Source organism: Panthera tigris, chromosome B1 (assembly GCF_018350195.1).
Source record: "Panthera tigris isolate Pti1 chromosome B1, P.tigris_Pti1_mat1.1, whole genome shotgun sequence".
NCBI classification, from domain to species: Eukaryota; Metazoa; Chordata; class Mammalia; order Carnivora; family Felidae; genus Panthera; species Panthera tigris.
Window position 1 is genome coordinate 55,080,174 of NC_056663.1, and position 17,770 is coordinate 55,097,943.

At 39.4% G+C, this 17,770-nt stretch overlaps 1 protein-coding gene across 5 annotated transcripts in view; it reads right to left on the reverse strand.

The window, feature by feature from the left end:
• GALNT7 (polypeptide N-acetylgalactosaminyltransferase 7) overlaps positions 1 to 17,770 on the reverse strand; it is a 144,962-nt gene that overhangs the window by 16,422 nt on the left and 110,770 nt on the right. For 4 of the 5 annotated variants that reach the window (XM_042983615.1, XM_042983617.1, XM_042983620.1 and 1 more), the window contains exons 3-7: positions 11,710 to 11,876; positions 6,822 to 6,952; positions 6,487 to 6,566; positions 3,686 to 3,868; positions 772 to 889 (exon numbers count right to left, since the gene is read on the reverse strand). In XM_042983615.1, the coding sequence (XP_042839549.1) occupies positions 772 to 889; positions 3,686 to 3,868; positions 6,487 to 6,566; positions 6,822 to 6,952; positions 11,710 to 11,876 (679 nt within the window). Of the gene's footprint in view, positions 1 to 771; positions 890 to 3,685; positions 3,869 to 4,010; positions 4,194 to 6,486; positions 6,567 to 6,821; positions 6,953 to 11,709; positions 11,877 to 17,770 lie in introns of all 5 variants that reach the window. The other variant, XM_042983616.1, reaches the window with a different exon arrangement.

Below are 17,770 nucleotides of genomic sequence, written 5' to 3' on the forward strand. Positions count from 1 at the left end.
ACCGACTGAGCCACCCAGGTGCCCCCACAATGCTGTTTCTTAATCATACCAATTGAATGCTCTTTACCTTCTCATCATATTATGAATTTGAGTACAATTCTAATCTCTTCTTATGAACTCTAAGTTCTTTGAGAGCAACGACTGAGTTGTTCTTCCGTCTCTGGACATTTAAGACAAGAGACAATAAATATCTATTTAACCCAGTTAAACCCAGTTACAGTTCTCTTTTGGGAAATGGGGGTGGGGATGGGTCGGAGCATGGAAGGTATCATTGTTCAAGGGCTGCCTCAGCAACAGGGCGGGTGCTGCAGGGAGGCAGCTCCAGGGTCAGTCTGAGGATGCAAAGTCATGGTTGGGATCGGTTTCTTTCCTGAATCATCATGTCCCATAGAGGTAAAGGGTAACTGTGTCAGTGGATGGTCAAATGTGGCTCCCATACAGTGCAGGTTCTCCAAAGGGCTTTTATAACAAACAAAGACTTTAATGCACAGAAAGCCTGGGGGGTGAGGTGGGGAGTGGGAGGAGGAGGTATTTTCATTTTTGAAGTTTGCTGGCCTCAATGTTGAGATGAGCCATATAAATATGCAACAAGTCTGGATTTTGCATTTTGCCCTATTTCCCCCCAAAGGCATGCATTTTTGTTAGTCATTCTTTGTAATTCGGAGAAATGCATTAAATAGATCTTTTCCCAGAAAAACCAGCCTTATCTGAAAGTCACCAAAGTCAGTAATAACTACGTAGAAAACTGCATTTGTTTAAAGAAAACGTTACCTTGTATGAGATCTCAAAGTTTTCACCACCCCAAATCTGGAGACCTGGATCATACAGACCCAGTTCAAAGAAGAACTCTCGTTCAATGGCAAATAATCCACCAGCCATGGCAGGGGACCTAAGAAAAGAAACAGTGCAATAACTAATAAAGATAAATCTCAGAATCCCTTCACTAATAGACAACAAGCCTTTTTGGAACATAGTCTAAGTAATGCACAGAAGAGACAAAACTGATGGCCAAACATTAAGAAATTACAAAGCCTTCACAAAATAATCGGTTTATAATTCATTAATGAATTTACAATTTGTCTGAAATTCAATTGATAGTTCACTACAAATTAGGGCGTTGCATCATCTTGCCATTAGAGGGTGCCTTAGTTCCTTTGTTGGTTTGAAAATTAAGCCTTGAGAGTTAGTTAAGACAGAATTTTCTTTCACTCCTAAAAATCCCGAGCCATACAACCATGGCCTGCTAACTGCTCCTACAATGATTTATGAGTCATTCTAGGATGAGTGAAACCATAGACCATGGAAGTAGTCTGTCATTTTTTAATTTTATAGCTCAGGGGCATGCCAAATAAGGGTGTAAATCATTGTGGAACAGCCACAGTTCATTCAGAGTTTGCAAATGTAGCAAAGAAACGACACCAGGGAATTAGACATTAGCTATTTACTGTGTCAGGAGGCAGGAATGCAAAACGGTGATCTGCGGAGCTTCCTGAATGGAATCTTGAATTGGGCACTTTCTAGGGACGAGCCATTCTCATCACTAGAGCAAGTGATAAGGGGAATCATTTTCATCCTGTTCCCCACCCCCAATTAATTACTATGTATCATGGCTCTTAAGTAGACTCTCCGTCAGAGTACTTTCTTCCTCGCCACACCTGATATTTAATGTCACTAAATCCTACCGATTCTACCTTGAACATCTATCTTGAGCCCGTGTTCTACTTTCCAACATCACTGCTGCTTCCATCCTAGACCAAGCTACCACTGCTTGGACTGCTACGGGAACACCCCGACGGGGTCTTTTCTTCTATGCTGCCCCCATCCCAATCTAATCATACAGCAGGCAGAGTGGACTCAAGCTGGGCCCAGGTGATGCCAGACTCTCCCGACTCCTGAGTGGGCTTCCTCGTCCTGAGTTCTTCACTGCTCTGCTCACATCTCCAACAAAACCAACTCTCTTCTATCTCAGGGGTTCACCTCTGCTGTTAGCTCTCCTGCAACGTTCTTCCTCTTTCTCCACAGGGCTGACGCCTCACCTTTCAAGCCTCAGCCTGCAGGGGGGCCTTTGCCAGGGAGGCTGTTCTGGCTCCTCCCGGCTGGATGAGGTTCTCCTTCCCAGAAGCTCCACGTACCCTGGGATTTTTCTTCACGTGACTTACTGCAGGTGCTGTTCCTGAGTTATTTGTGTAGTTATCTGTTTAATTTCTGTCTCGCTCATTACACTTTAGGTGCCACGAGAGAACATACTTTTTAAAAGTTTATCCCCGGAAAACAATGTCTGGCACATAGTAAGTACTCATTAAATATTTGTTGAGTGGATAAATAATAAATCAAGTAATACTTTCAATATGCATGGAAATCACATCAAGTGAAAGTCATTCTCTTATGCCTTCTCTTCTCAAGACATGCTGCCTAACCTGGTAATAAGCAGCACCAACATGTTCTTGGTTACTTCCTTGTCACATTTATTTAACTGTCGTTTACAATTATTATAACTATGCCTTTTTGATCTTTAAACATATCCCCACTTATCTCAGTATATCTTTTCAAATGCATCTTAACATGAAAACCACTTAAAAAAAAATGTCTTTATTAGCTAAACCCAGGGAATGAGCAGAAATGTAAATATAATCATTACCCTTTATTTTTTACACCCAGAAGTATTCGTTAAATCAAGTGGGTAAGCAGTAAATTCCTGAATTGTTTCAAAACAGAACTTGAAAGAGAAATTTGGAAAGTGTCAAAGATTAAAATTCTATAATTTCCTTATGTTTGCCATCTCAGTATCTTGTATCACGGCATGCCCAGATCCCAGCAGCATTTGCATGACATTAGAAACACCTTCCCAAAAGAGTTCTAGCATCATCAGTAGTATAACAAGGAGAGAGAGACCAAAAGCAGAACCATAAGATCAGAAAAACAAAATTAGACACACTTAGAAGCCTCTGCTAACATCTGACCAAACATTTCATTTGGAGTCACTTTGAAGGACCGTAAAATGTTTCGGTTTGGAGACCAAACGAATAAAGCAGCAGAACTGTTCTATTTTATCCCGTAAGAAGGGACAAAAGCTGATTCTAGAATAAAGTTTCCTTTTAATCAAGTGCTCTTCTGAGAAGGAAGTGATAAAGGATTTCGTGTAACATTTTCCAAAGTCATGTATTTTTTTTTTTTTTATTCATCAGATTTAACCGGTACAAAATTAGTATTTACGAGTTAGCATACAAAACACAAAGAAGAAGAAAAAAAAAACCAAAGAAATCTCTTGCTATTTCTCTTTCATTGTTAACGCTACAACCAAGGGATCAAAGTGGACATAAAACCAGGATTGTAAGTAATTTATGCATTTTAAATTTACAGAATGAAATTATGGTCAAAAGAATAAAACTCGATGTCTAGTCTACTAGGAAAGGAGGGCTAAAGTTTTTTTCACTCGTATTCGCAACTAATGCCATATAACCTCCCCCTGCCATCCCCCCAAAAGTGGAGCTTGCATTTAGAGAAAAAAACAATCACAAAGTAGTAAAGGTGAATTCAAGCTTCAGAACTAATGTTAGGGGAAAAACTGTTACAGAATCTGAGACAGCACCTACAGTGTTAGTAACACATTTTTTAGCTTGGCAAAAGGTTAATAGGTTAGCAGCAACTGGAGAAAAGAAAAACATGTAAGTGATTTAGTGATTACCGATATGGTTCAGTTTTTGTCTTTCTCATTCTCTTCTCTCGAGGGGTCAGAGGCACCCGTTTCCAGAGCATACTCCAATCCCATGCTCCTCGGGCATACCCATCTTCGTCACCACCCCCTTGGGGTACAATTTCATATGTGTTGCCATTTATGACATCTATAATCGGCACAGTGCAAATGGTTCTGTATTGTGTTGATGATGGCAGCAAAGATGAAATGGAAGGTATGTATGGACCCACATATTTATACAAGTACATGGGGAAGGAAAAAAAAAAAAGTACTTAGATAGACATTCCACATAAGAAAATAAAGTAGTAGTCTTTACCGATAAGGTTCAGTTTTATGTTTTCTTTTGGCCTTTTCCTTGTGGCTTAGAGGAATACGTTTCCATAGTAAACTCCAGTCCCAGGCCCCTCTGGCAAAACCATCTTCATCCCCACCTTGCTGTGGTTCAATGGAATAATCATTCCCATCTATGTAATCTATTAGAGGCACAGTACATGTAGTTCTGAAACATTTACAGAAAATGAAAAAGCATTTAAGAACCCAACACTGACTAGTTTAGCATGCCTAGCTGTATTATCTCTTTTTACTGTTGATTTTTTTCCCCCATTAGGGAACTTTAATATCTAATGGGAAACAGAAGTAAATCAATGTCTTTAAAAGTCAAGGAGCCCTTTTCTGTAACGGAAGGACACAGCAGATTTTTCTCTCAGCTTACAGACAAATGCTGAAGTTAATCATGTTTTCTCATATTTACTTTGGTCCTGTGGGCAATTTTCTCTTGGTGGTTTTGCATTATTTACAAGATTTTCTTGACTGTTACTTTCCTCCTTATCCCTCCATTAAAAAAAAATGAATACAGGGGCGCCTGGGTGGCTCAGTCGGTTAAGCGTCCGACTTCGGCTCAGGTCATGATCTCACAGTTCGTGAGTTCGAGCCCCGCGTCGGGCTCTGTGCTGACAGCTCAGAGCCTGGAGCCTGCTTCACATTCTGTGTCTCCCTCTCTCTCTGCCCCTCCCCTGCTCATGCTCTGTTTCTCTGTCTTAAAAATAAACATTAAAAAACATTTTTTTAAATAAAAAAAATGAATATAAACGTGACTATGAGCGTGAATGTGAATGCGTGTGAGCGCGAATGTGTGTGAATGAGTGTGTGCATAGAGAAATAAAACCCACTATGTTCTTAGTGGTTCTCCCAACTTTCTGTTGCTTTCTATTCCTTTGGAAACAGTTACTATGAAAACCTGTTCCTGTTCCTTTACGTGATCTTCTTTTCCCTCTCCTTTTATTGCAATAAACAAAAAACACTGCCAAAAAGAAAAAAGAAAAAAGAAAAAACAAAATAACTACTGTATTATATTCCTGCATTTTTTAAAAAAGAAGAGGGGAAAAAACTCTTAAAAACCCTTAAAACTTGCTGACAAACTTAAGTAGTGGCCTGAGAACTTGGAGCAAAAAAAATATCTTATATTTGGGCTTCATAAAATGCTAGTTCTATACGACTAATTAGATGGAGGATCAAGTCTGCAAAGACAATTTGGCTTGTTTCAATAGTCATCCTATCAGAAAGGATTTTAACATGCAGTTCCCCAAACAGAGATTACAGCTTTACATAACCATGTTAAGGTGCTTTTTAGATGTTTAGAAACCAAGGAGAAGAGAAAAACCTATAGAATTCTGACATGGGGGAAGTGGACTTGAGACAGATGCGGTATTCTCTGCGGACCGTGGATTCCCATGGGACGGTGAGGGTGGGGGGTCACCGGGGCGTATGTGGGAATGCCACAGGACCCTGCGGAAAACCACCTCCTTATGGTGCCTGAGGACTGCTCGTTTTCACCTGAAGAGGTGAAGGTGTGTTATCTTTCTTTACTTCTCACGATTCTCAGATTTCTAAATAAATAGTGTAAAGCTATTTATCTCAAGCCGGAGAGATCTCGGCTTGAGAGTTCATTGGCTGTTTGAATTGGGGCAAATTAATTAACTCCTCTAGGCCTCAGTATCTTCTTCAATACAATGGAGCTAATAATATCTATCTTGCAGAGGTGCTGTGAAGATTGAATCAGCGTGTGAAAAATGTTCATGACAGGCTTTCAGACCAAATCCATGGATAATTAAACCCCCCAAAGTTCTTCCTTTGATTCACACCATTCGCCCCAGGGACAGATTTTATTTCCCTCGATTCTGAAACAGTCAGAATTCTGGACTAAAAGCAGCGAAGGCTTTTGGAACTAGGAGATTAATGCTGCCTTCTATTGTTCAGACGCTTCTGTAAATGTGGTCATCGCCACATTTCTACCGCATGGCTATCTATTTCTAAACTTTAAAGTTTCTACAGGAACCCAAAGCTTTGACACGAGTAACAGCTGCTCCTTTGTATCTAAAATCGTAATTCAAAAAGGCATAAGAAACCAAGAGGTATCATCTCAAAGCATGCGCCTTCAAGTCTTTAGCACTGTTATCACAGTGTAGAGGGAACAATTAACGTCACTCTCAGACAAAGCTTTTGGAGCTACAGGGTTTTCTGTTCACTAACCCAACCACAAGATGATTCTTAAGTGAGACACCCTACACTTATCCCGAATGCTGGACTGCCTGCATCCGAATCAGCCCAAAGGATCCGTCTGGCTCCAGCCCAGAGAACCACCGGCCGAATGACAATGCTTAAAACGCAGCGCTTGAGGCGCTGAATGGAACTAGAATCAGGAGAAGGAGAAGAATATTATTTGTCCTTCTCGGGCAAGGTTTACTTTTCACCCAGGAAAGAAAAAAAAAAAAAAAAAAGCCAAGTAACGTTACCTGTCCTTAGATATGGGAGCTACGAGCGGTGCATACCAATTAACTGCCACTTCACAGTGGGCATCAAGGTATATCAAAACCTTAAAAAACAGAGGCAGGGAGAAAGAACACTCTTCACATATGGTACATTGCATATCACACGCAATTTAACATTAGATGCTAGTAATACATTAGCATTAGAGTCCATTCTGACATAGAAGGTATCGGTTTAATAAAGCCAGCATTTCGTTTCAATTAAAAAAAAAAAAAAATCTGAAGGGTACTTAAAAACGGATACGATCTTTTAGTTACCAAATCCAAGATGTTAACATTGTGAAATAGCGAATGTTTCCTACCTGCCCAAGTTTAGCCTTCTGGGCACCAATACTTCGTGCTTGAATTAAACCTTCTCTTCTTTCGTTTCGAAATACCTTCACTAAGCCATTCCACAGCTTAATATAGTCATCTAGTTTTTCTTTTAAGTGTTCTATGGATAAAAGAATTCAATCAACATAAATGATATTTATGTACATAAACCGGTTAAACTCTAAATTTTCTCAAAAAACAGGAATAGGCAACAGGTACTTTGGGCAGTCCAGCTGGTCAAACAGATTGAATGTTTACAGGGAAGCAAGGTAAAGTGTATTATTTGAGTTCATTTTTTGCTTAATATGCCTACAGAGAGCTGGTTAGCCTGACAGTCATCAAACACCTCTCCAAATGTTAAACATATGATGACTATGTCAACTGACATGAAAACTTAAAAAAAAAAAAATCTGCATATTAATGTCATATCTAAAATCCTTCAGGCAAACATTTTGGTTACTTTAGCAGAAGTAATGGTTCCAGAATTCTGAAGATACACGGGCTATAAACAACATTATATAACTTTACTGGAATCTACATAGGGTATACGTTAAAATTGGTCTCCGGGCCATCTTTCTCTAGCTATACTCAGTGGTGAAGGTTGAGGTCTTGGTGTGATAAATATAGTCATCAAGTTGCCAAATAATAACCAAAGGATCCAATTTTCTCTGTATTGTGGGTATCAACAAGTATATGTATGGCTTCATGTACATGTGTATGTATATATATAACTACCATGTATACATACATAAATATTTAAATATAAGATTTATGTATAACAAATAAATATATACATATATTTGCAATCTGGTAGAGGAAACTTTGTCAAAACAAAGACACATTTGCCAAAGTTTCCACCTTGGTTTCCCAGTTGCAAGAGAATAACTTTTTTTTATTTTTTAAAACTGACATCCAAATTAGTTAGCATATAGTGAAACAATGATTTCAGGAGTAGATTCCTTAGTGCCCCTTATCCATTTAGCCCATCCCCCTCCCACAACCCCTCCAGCAACCCTCAGTTTGTTCTCCATATTTATAAGTCTCTTCTGTTTTGTCCTCCTCCCTGTTTTTATATTATTTTTGTTTCCCTTCCCTTGTGTTCATCTGTTTTGTCTCTTAAAGTCCTCATATGAGTGAAGTCATAGGATTTTTGTCTTTCTCTGACTCACTAATTTCACTTAGCGTAATACCCTCCAGTTCCATCCACGTAATTGCAAATGGCAAGATTTCATTCTTTTTGATTGCCGAGTAATACTCCATTGTGTGTATATACCACATCTTCTTTATCCATTCATCCATCGATGGACATTTGGGCTCTTTCCATACTTTGGCTACTGTTGATAGTGCTGCTATAAACATGGGGGTGCATGTGTCCCTTCGAAACAGCACCCCTGTATCCTGTGGATAAATGCCTAGTAGTGCAATTGCTGGGTCGTAGGGTAGTTCTATTTCTAGTTTTTTGAGGAACCTCCATACTGTTTTCCAGAGTGGCTGCACCAGCTTGAATTCCCAGCAAGAGAATAACTTGTCTGTGTCACTATGAGCCCTTGAAATTGGTCCATCACAGCCACAACTAGCTCTTGGATCTCTAAAGATGTTTCTTGGGGACACAAAAATTATTTTAAGTTGTTTAAAACTTTGGACCATGAATACATAAATAACAAAGAAGATATATTTAGAGATGAACTAGTCAGACTGTACACTTAATACTTGACTCATTTTTAGGGAGCAATACACTTATACATGGGTATTCAGGATTGAGAAGAAAAAAATCAACCTTTTTCTATTTTGGCATCCAGTTTTCATGAGTAGTATAAATAAAATTCTCACGCTGAATTATATTTTTTCCCCAGAATAATCTAGGTAATTTTTCCCTTCAATTTAAGTGACTGTTTTTTTTTTTAAATCTTACCTTATTTTTTTTCAGCTTGGTACAATCCTAAATTACTTTTTAAAAGCACCCTCTGAATTGCATTTCCACGTTTTTTTAATTTAAAAAATTTTTAAAATTTACATCCAAGTTAAGTAGCATTTAGTGCAACAATGATTTCCGGAGTAGATTCCTTAGTGCCCCTTACCCATTTAGCCCATCCGCCCTCCCACAACCCCTCCAGTAACCCTCTGTTCTCCATATTTAAGAGTCCCTTATGTTTTGTCCCCCTCTCGGTTTTTATATTATTTTTGCTTCCTTTCCCTTGTGTTTATCCGTTCTGTGTCTTAAAGTCTTCATATGAGTGAAGTCATATGATATTTGTCTCTCTGCATTTCAGTGCTCTTTTGACTATGCAATCTAAATAAATTTAAAATAAATTGTTATGGCCAGAAATGAGTTGATGGCCTGTGCTTCAAATTTAGATTCTTAGTCAAGATGGTCCAAAAGGTAAGTTGGTCAGTCAAATGACTTCTGGCTTCTTTGGGATCTCACACCGTGGTAGATTCTAATCATGTTCAAAACATTCGCCTCTCCTCGGGGAATGATTATTCTCCCCAGCCTGCTGAAAGTAGGCTTAGACCATGTGGTTTGCCATGGCCAACCTGCTGTGGACAAAATGATGTGAGGCACTTGTGAGCGGAAGTGTTAAAATCCCACTAGTGTTTCACCATTCTCTCTTCCTTTGCACGAGGCGGGCAATGCATGAGTTCAGGCTGCCTTGCAGTGAAGGTGTGGGGCATTGCTGGGGCTGAGCCACAGAAAATGCGTAGTATGAGCCAGAGAACTGTATAACTCTGTGTTGTCATGAGCCACTGAGAGTGTGGAGACCCATTTTACCTCGGCCCCACTTGGCCTCAGCTGGCTGACGTACAAGCATAGAGGAGTGTGCTCTATTTAAAGGCCCCAACTCTTGTTTAGAGAGGACACTGTGTTTTCCAGAAACCCCAGTGTTATAAGCAGCCAGCTCCTTGTGAGGTTTGATGTTAGTAAAGTGTTTTGTCTTTAAAGGAAAAATGGTAACTCAAACTTTTAGTTTCTGAGTATATCGGGGAAAGAACAAACCAAATGTTCGCTCATTAAGGATAGGGCTGACAAATTTTACGGTTGTTATGAAATGGGGAAAATTAAAGGCCTTCTGTACTTCTGTTCAAGGGGAGCGCCAACAATGCCTCTCTGCACTCTGCAAGATAAGCAGGTCCTGCACTTGACTGCTATTAAACTGCGTTATAAGAGGCTGAATGTTAGAGCACTAATCACACAAAATAATTAAAGTCAAATGGACAAAAAAACTGAAGTCCAAATTCTGTTCTCCTCTCCTGAAGCCAAGCAGTTATTTTAGGATGGGAACACATTTTGGTGTATCTGCACTTTTTATTAAAGGATATGCTAAGCCTCTGCTTGTATTAATAACATAAGGCTTCTTAAAATCCACATAATCACATACACGAGATTTCCCAAAGTCATTTTTGTAGATGTAGGTTTTCGTAAATCTAAAACACTGTTGGTACCAACAATATCACTTCAAAATGTATTTTCAAATATTTATCTTGAGACAGGAATCGTATTCTTAATGAAAGCCCTCCTGTCATAGAAAATTGCAGTCAAGATGTCTAAGGTAGAGGGCATTTGATAGGACTAAACATTTTAAAAGATTACACTTTTTAGTGTAATTAAAAGTGATTAGTTGAAAAAAGTGCTTAGTTGTACAAAGATGAGGGGAAAAGGAAATAGGCCTTATTTCTATTTCTTCTCCGTGCTGACATCTGTGTAGATCAATATTCCGATCATGTCCTTGCAAAAACAGCAGAGGTTTATCTAGACTGTGAGAGTTACAAATTAAGTTTTGGAGAAAGCTTGTGTAAAGCCATTCTGAATGGTATTTTCAGGCTACCCATGGTCTGTCTTCACCTCTAATATATTCACTTGTACACAAAAATTCTCTGCGAGACTTATTTGCCAAAAAAAAAGCAAATACCTTGTTGTTATTGAGTAGCCTGAGTGCTTTGGTCAATTTTCAAAGAATCTAATTCAGTTTTATGACAAGCAAAGACTAGTAAATAAATATCCAGATCTGGGTTTCAGCAGCACCATTCCTTTTCTTATTTAGCATGCTGATTTGGGGCCTGAACTATAACATTATCTATCTTCTAATACTTGTGCCATTAAGAAGATATATTCCGCTTACAATAAATGTTAATTTAAAAAACCCACTTATCTGGGAAACCACTGCTCAATCTCTCTCTTGCCAAGTTGAACCTAGGTTAACCAACACCTCCCTAAACGCTATAATAGCTGGCTCCTTAAAAAGAAGAAAAAAATACAACACAATTTCCTTTTATTCAACATACTAAATCAAATACAGAACGAAATAAGCTTTAGTAGATACTTCTATTATATATAACAATGGTCCGCGGTGTCTGGTCAAATTCAATATTTGTATCATTGTTCAAATGCAAAAATTAGGCTATTAAATAGGTATATGGATTTCAGGTTGACGGCTATGGATGGAGCGTCTCGTAGCAATACAACATAACACAATTGCCCTTTTCAGTCTTTCAATAAATGATCTTCATGGCCCCATTTTTGCAAAATCCAAGGCCCAAAGAATTGGTGTAGTGTAAGATGGCAGTTAAATACACAGACTTATGAGCCTGTAGATTTGGATCTGTTAACTAGTACCTCTGTGACGTTTGACAAGTTACTGAACATCTCTGAGGCTCCTGTGTAAAATAAAGATAACAACAGTATCCATCTCAAGGATTATTGCCAGGATGAAACAAAATAATTTATGTATGATGCCTGGCACAGTGCCAGCTTGGTACCAGATGCTATCAATAGATGCTAATTGTTAATTTTTAAAGACTAATTATTTTAAAATCACACTTTGCAAGTCTTCATAATTAGCTTATTTCATAGACAGAAAGTCAATTTTCCACAGCCATTACCTTTATTACTGAAATCATCAATTAGCACAATTTCTGCTAAATATTTCCTTGGAGTCCTTTTAATGACACTGTGGACCGTTCTCATGAGGGTTGACCATCCTTCGTTGTGGAAGACAATGACAACGCTGGAAGTGAGCAGGTTTTCATCATAATGCCAATACTTGCACCTGTGAAAGGAACATTTAGTCATGTTTATTTAGAGGCAATTGGTAATGCCTCTGCAAACTCACTGCGATTAGGTTTTCTGGTTGGATTGAATATTACTGACTTAAACGAGGGAAGCGGATGAAATGCAACCTTTTACATTTTGACAGAAACGCAAAATGGAAGAGAGAAGATGTTACGAGATGAAGTCACTCACAGAGCAGCTCCCTAACCACTGGCACTTGCTGTGTGGTAAAGAGAATTAATTTCTGAATGTATGCGTCCCCGCCGGGGGCACTCCAGATTTTCACAGCAATCAGAGCTGGGCTTTTTCCCCCCCCATGACTTAGATCTCAGTTTACTTTCCTTTTTAAAACTTGAGTTTCTAGTGCACAGATTTATTTCACTTGCTGTGTATGAACCACCACACAGCTGGATTTGAAAGCTGTCCTGTTCTAATGTGGCCAAAACCCTCAGGAAAAAAAATGAAATAGGCTGACCTATGGCATATAGCAGACATTAAAAAATTAACTGTTGAATGAATTTTAAAAATCCTAGTAATCTGGGGTGCCCGGGTGGCTCAGTCAAACATCCGACTCTTAATTTCGACTCAGGTCGTGATCTCATGGTTCATGAGTTCTCTCTCTCCCTCTCTCACTGCCCCTCTCCCGCTCGTGCTTGCTCTCTTTCTCAATATAAATAAACTTGAAAAAAAATAAAATTCCTAGAAACGTTTAGTTATTAGATTAGCTAAAGAAGATATTTAGCTATTTTACACAAAACTATTTGACACAACTACAGTAGGAATAAAGTTGCCAGGAGCCTTTTTCTAATTGAAAGGAAACTCAGAACAGGGCCTGATAAAGACTCAAGGAGCCAGGGAAGGTTTAGTGAGTTTCACAAAAAATACACACACACACACACACACACACACACACACACACACACACACACACAAAGCATATATACGTATATATGTGTGTACATAGACACACACATTTATATTTGTTTGTTTTTTTAACGCCAAAGCTTTTCACGAAGTAAATAAGCTTGTTCCCAAGATTAAATTTAAAGCCATAAAAGCAGTAATTAACCTTATCAGCTTGATAACCTATACTGGGAATTAGAATAGGAACCATTATTTAAAATAGGTCCTGGTCTGATTCAGATGGAAACAACCTTTTCTCCAAGTGTGTATTTTCCTTTCAAAATTGTTCTAAATTATCTATGTTCTTAAAGGTTGATTTTTATACAAATGCAGATTGAGTCCGGTAATCCACTTAAATCTTATTTCCTATATCTGCATTTTCTCATTAAAGGAGTATTAATTACCCATTATGCTCATGCTCTCAGCTAGACACCAGAGCTGCAGCACTGAGAGGACAGCACGGTCTCTGCCCTTACGAAGCCATGGTCCTACAAGGGAATTAAGACACAGAGCAAATATTTGTACTTTCCAAGAGTGTTGATGCAAAAACCAGGGTGCCTACGACAGGTGGACCTCGCTTAGCCTCGAGACATGTGGTCAGGAAGGACCCCTGGAGCTAGTGATTTGATTAAAGATGATTAAAAAAAAAAAAAAAAGTACTAAGCCCCAAGAGATGGGGAGGGAGTGGGGAGGAAAAGATAAGAGCACAAGAATGAATCGTGTGCATATGATTGCAGGTATTATGGGAACTTGGAAGATCTATATCTTTGGAACATGTAATTAAAATACGAAAAATAAACATAAGTTAAAGAGGAAAAGTTACAAAGGACATTTGCGGTAGAGGAAATAACAGCATCTACTTATTATGTGCCAGGCACTATTCTGTTTTACTTTTAGTAACTTATTTAACCTGCGAATACCACTATGAGGTTAGTACTATTAATATCCCCATTAAAAATTTTTTTTTAATGTTTATTTATTTTTGACAGAGAGAGAAAGACAGAGCATGAGTGGGGGAGGGGCAGAGAGAGAGGGAGACACAGAATCCGAAGCAGGCTCCAGACTCTGAGCTGTCAGCACAGAGCCCCACGTGGGGCTCAAACTTACAGACCATGAGATCATGACCTAAGCCGAAGTCGGACGCTCAACCAACTGAGCCACCCAGGCACCCCTTAATATCCCCATTTTATAGATAAGGGGACTGAGGCTCAGAAAGAAATGATTTGCCTAAGATCACACAGCTAGTAAGTAGTGAAGGCAGGAAATAAACCTAGGCTATCGTGAATTCACAAGAAATCTTATTAAACATAAAACAAACGTAAAAGAAAAAATACTAGCTATTCCTATGTATGAATGGCTAAGAACTGATCTAAGAACTGTTGATGATATTGAATATCATTTCAATACAAGGCACCCATGGAGCATATTGTTATGTGATGGGAGCCCTCTCCTCTCCTCCCCTTTGCAGCCAGGAGATGGCCCCAGGAATGGGGAAGGACTGGTGGGGTATGGCACCCTATAGCGACAAGTTAAACCAAGAGGGCTTTCTAGTGTAACCCAAAGTTGAGAGGGTCCAAATATTCTTTCAGAATAGCAACTTAAAAAATACAGCAGTGGAGGAATGCAGATCTTGAAAGAAGATGTGATGAGTGCTTCTGGAGAGAAGCAACCCAGGCAGATAGGTCTAATTTTACACGGTAGGAATAACAGTCCCCCAAAACAAACTGTAACTCAGATAGATGGAGGCTCAGGCAACCTTGTTCCTTCTCTGAGGACAACCACTGGGCTTAACACAGCAGAACCGGATGGCACAGACACCAATCAATTTATAACAGACACGAGAATTGGTGAAAATATTCAAGACATGGGAGGACATTTGGGACTTGCTGATTTCTAAGGCAGAAGATGACAACTTGGGGAAATAAGCAGACAGGGACTCTGAATGGCAGACAGAAAGGAGTTGAAAACACACAGAGACTAGAGGAGGGAAGGCAGAGGTACAGTGAAGATGGGAGACTGGGTCCCATGAGGGGCACCGTCACTGTCCTGGGGAACTGCATAAGTGGAGACAGTTTAAAGATCTGGGCATGCTACCTTGCCTTCTTCCACAGGACAAGGGGAGAAGAGAACCGGAATAGAGAGTGTTGTCTCGCCTCTCCATCTCCTCTTGCCTACGTACAGTTTGGAAATAACTCCAAAGATGTAAATGAGATTGTGTGCCAGTAACATCTCTTGGTGTATACTTTTCCTATTTGTCTCAAAAATTACAAAAGCATTATATAACTTGTGCAACACAGAAGGTTATTAAGGTGGAGGTTCCCTCCCTTACCTCTCCTCAACTATGCCAAATCTCACATCCTAGGAGAAATCACTGTTAATAGTTGGCTGTGTATTTGTAAATTTTTCTTATGCAGGCATATAAATGAGTATGTATGTGTGAGTATATATATATATACACAAACACAACATATTCAGATGAATATGTATAAATTCTTCTTCCATGTGAATATGTACAGATTTATCATATTATCTAAATCTTTTTAACTACTGCATAATATTCCATAGTATGGCTGGTCCATTATTTAACCATCTGCTTACTTTTCCACAGAAAAGGGAAGGAGAAGCTTTTCTAGTGAGGATGGGTAGAAAATCTGGAGGGAACAAGATGGGAATAAAAGCAGATGGAGAAAGGGACTTGTGCCTGGCCTCCAGTTCTGACCTTTAGGAGGAGACCACCCCACAGGGTGTGGCTACAGCACAGAACAGAAATAATTCTGATGTGTATTCAGGCAGAGAGAGTTAAAGACAATTCCCTTTTCCACCTATTCTCTGCAGGCTCCCTTGGCTCTAGGTTGGAGCCAGAGAGCCTAGGATGTCCACATGCTTTCCATGGGAACATGGAAGGTAGCTTAGAGTTAAGATCCACGGGCCTGCTGGGAGTCACCATGGTAAGGGGTAAGATGACATTTAGCAAAGTGATGGGGTAGAAGGCTTAGCCAGGGACTGGGCCGTGGGGTTCAGAGGATCCACAGTATCAGTGGAAGCCAATGTGGAGTGAGTCCCTGGAGTGGGGCAGATGTCGGAAGGGACCATGTGTCCCAAGGGCAGCAGGAGAATTGACCAGAAGTTACTACGGCAGGGGTTCCTTCAGCAGCAAGTGCAAAGACGTCATACACCTGGGAAGACAGGAGAAGGCAGCAGAGATGGAGGGTAAACAGACCAGAAGTACCCATAGCACCTCAAGGATGCAGGACCCTTCTATCATCTGGATGCTACAGAAGAAAGGAAGACGAGATGAGACCCTATGGAGGAGAAACAGCCCAGAGAGGGAGTTTGAACTTCAGGCTGATTGGCCACTAGCCGAAAGGAGACCTTTAAGCCAATGCAGATTGGGTGACTTTTAATTACTAGCTTTCACTGGCCACCATCAGCCTGAATGCAGGTTCATGAGAAAGTTTAGCTCTTTGGCAGCTTCTCTGATTTTCCATTGTGAGATGAAGCCATTGAGTGGAGCATACAGAAAGAGACCTTATAATATACAAAGACTTGATGTTAAGACTTGTTATTGAAAGAAGCCCCCATGGTACTATAAAACCCCCTATTTTGCATCCTTTCTCTCACTTTACTGGTGGAGAATTTGTAATCAGTTCTAGTAAGAAGGAAGGCCAACTGAAGCAAGAATGCCACATTTAAGTGGATGGGTTATGTTATAGACTTTGGACTAATGTCTGCTCTCTGGCGCCTCATCTTCCAAGAGAGCTTAAAAATCCTCTAACGTCAAGGACAGTAGTGCTTTAGCATCATCAAGAGACTGTTCTGGTCGCAAATATTCACATTCAGATTATGGGTTTGCAGTGATTAATGCTATAGTTATTCTTTAAAGTCATTTAACACAGTATTCATGGGGGCTATGTGGGCCAGGTGCTGGCGATCAGAAGAAAAGATGGGAATAAAAATTCTCACAGTGACTCTTCTAGAACTTAAAAAAGTAAATTTCAACCCAAAAGTGAAATGCCTGTGTATAATTTACTTGTATTCCCTCAGTACCAGATGTTTTTAAGATCAGTAGTTTGATACATGGCCTTGTTGTGTCTAGACTTTATCAACAAATAATATCTAATTCAGCAGACTATGAAAAACAGTATTTTAGGCTGCAAACCTCTGCAATCCACAGAAACTATCATTAATCTACAGGGGTGTGTGTATGTGCGTGCATGTGCACGCACATATATGCATGCTTTTTTAGGCATAGGAAACAAATTCTCAATTTAGGAAACACTGTTTTTCTTTATACACTACCTACTTTTATTTTTAAATCAATTAAGAATCTTTCCTGTCTCCATCTAAAACCTTTTTTGCTCATTCCCATGATAAAAGGAAGTGGAAAATTGCTTATGATTTACATGAAACAGTGCTGACACCTAATGGTTGAATAAATTAGTAATGTAGAATATAAAATTTAACTCAGCATTCAGAAACCAATATACATTTTCAATGAAAGGAGAATTATCACTGTTAAACCAAATCACTCAAACTCAACAGACTGGGGGGAGTGGAATTTTACCCAAGTGTTCAGTTTCTACGTACTTTGATTGGAAATGACACAAAGTAAGCCCCTTAAGAACATGCTATGGTAGATTTTATTCCTTGCAGTTCATTACACGTACCAAAATAGAGAATCTGAGCGTCAAAGAAATTTATAAATTACACTTCCTGATCACCATTCTCTGGATATGCTCTTTTCGTCAATGTATTTCCCAGAAAAGCCTGCTATAATCCAGATGTGGAATTGCCGACATAAAGGTGCAATCTTACAACCCTTAATCTGGCTACAATTCCTTTACAAAAACAACTTAAAATTACACTGGTACTGGATATATTTTCTGCAACAATATCATACTGCTAGCTCACAAACCCCTACAACTTTTCTCCCCCAATTACTGCTAAGCCTAGTGTTTCTCATTCTGTGTTTTTGCAGTTGAACTCAGC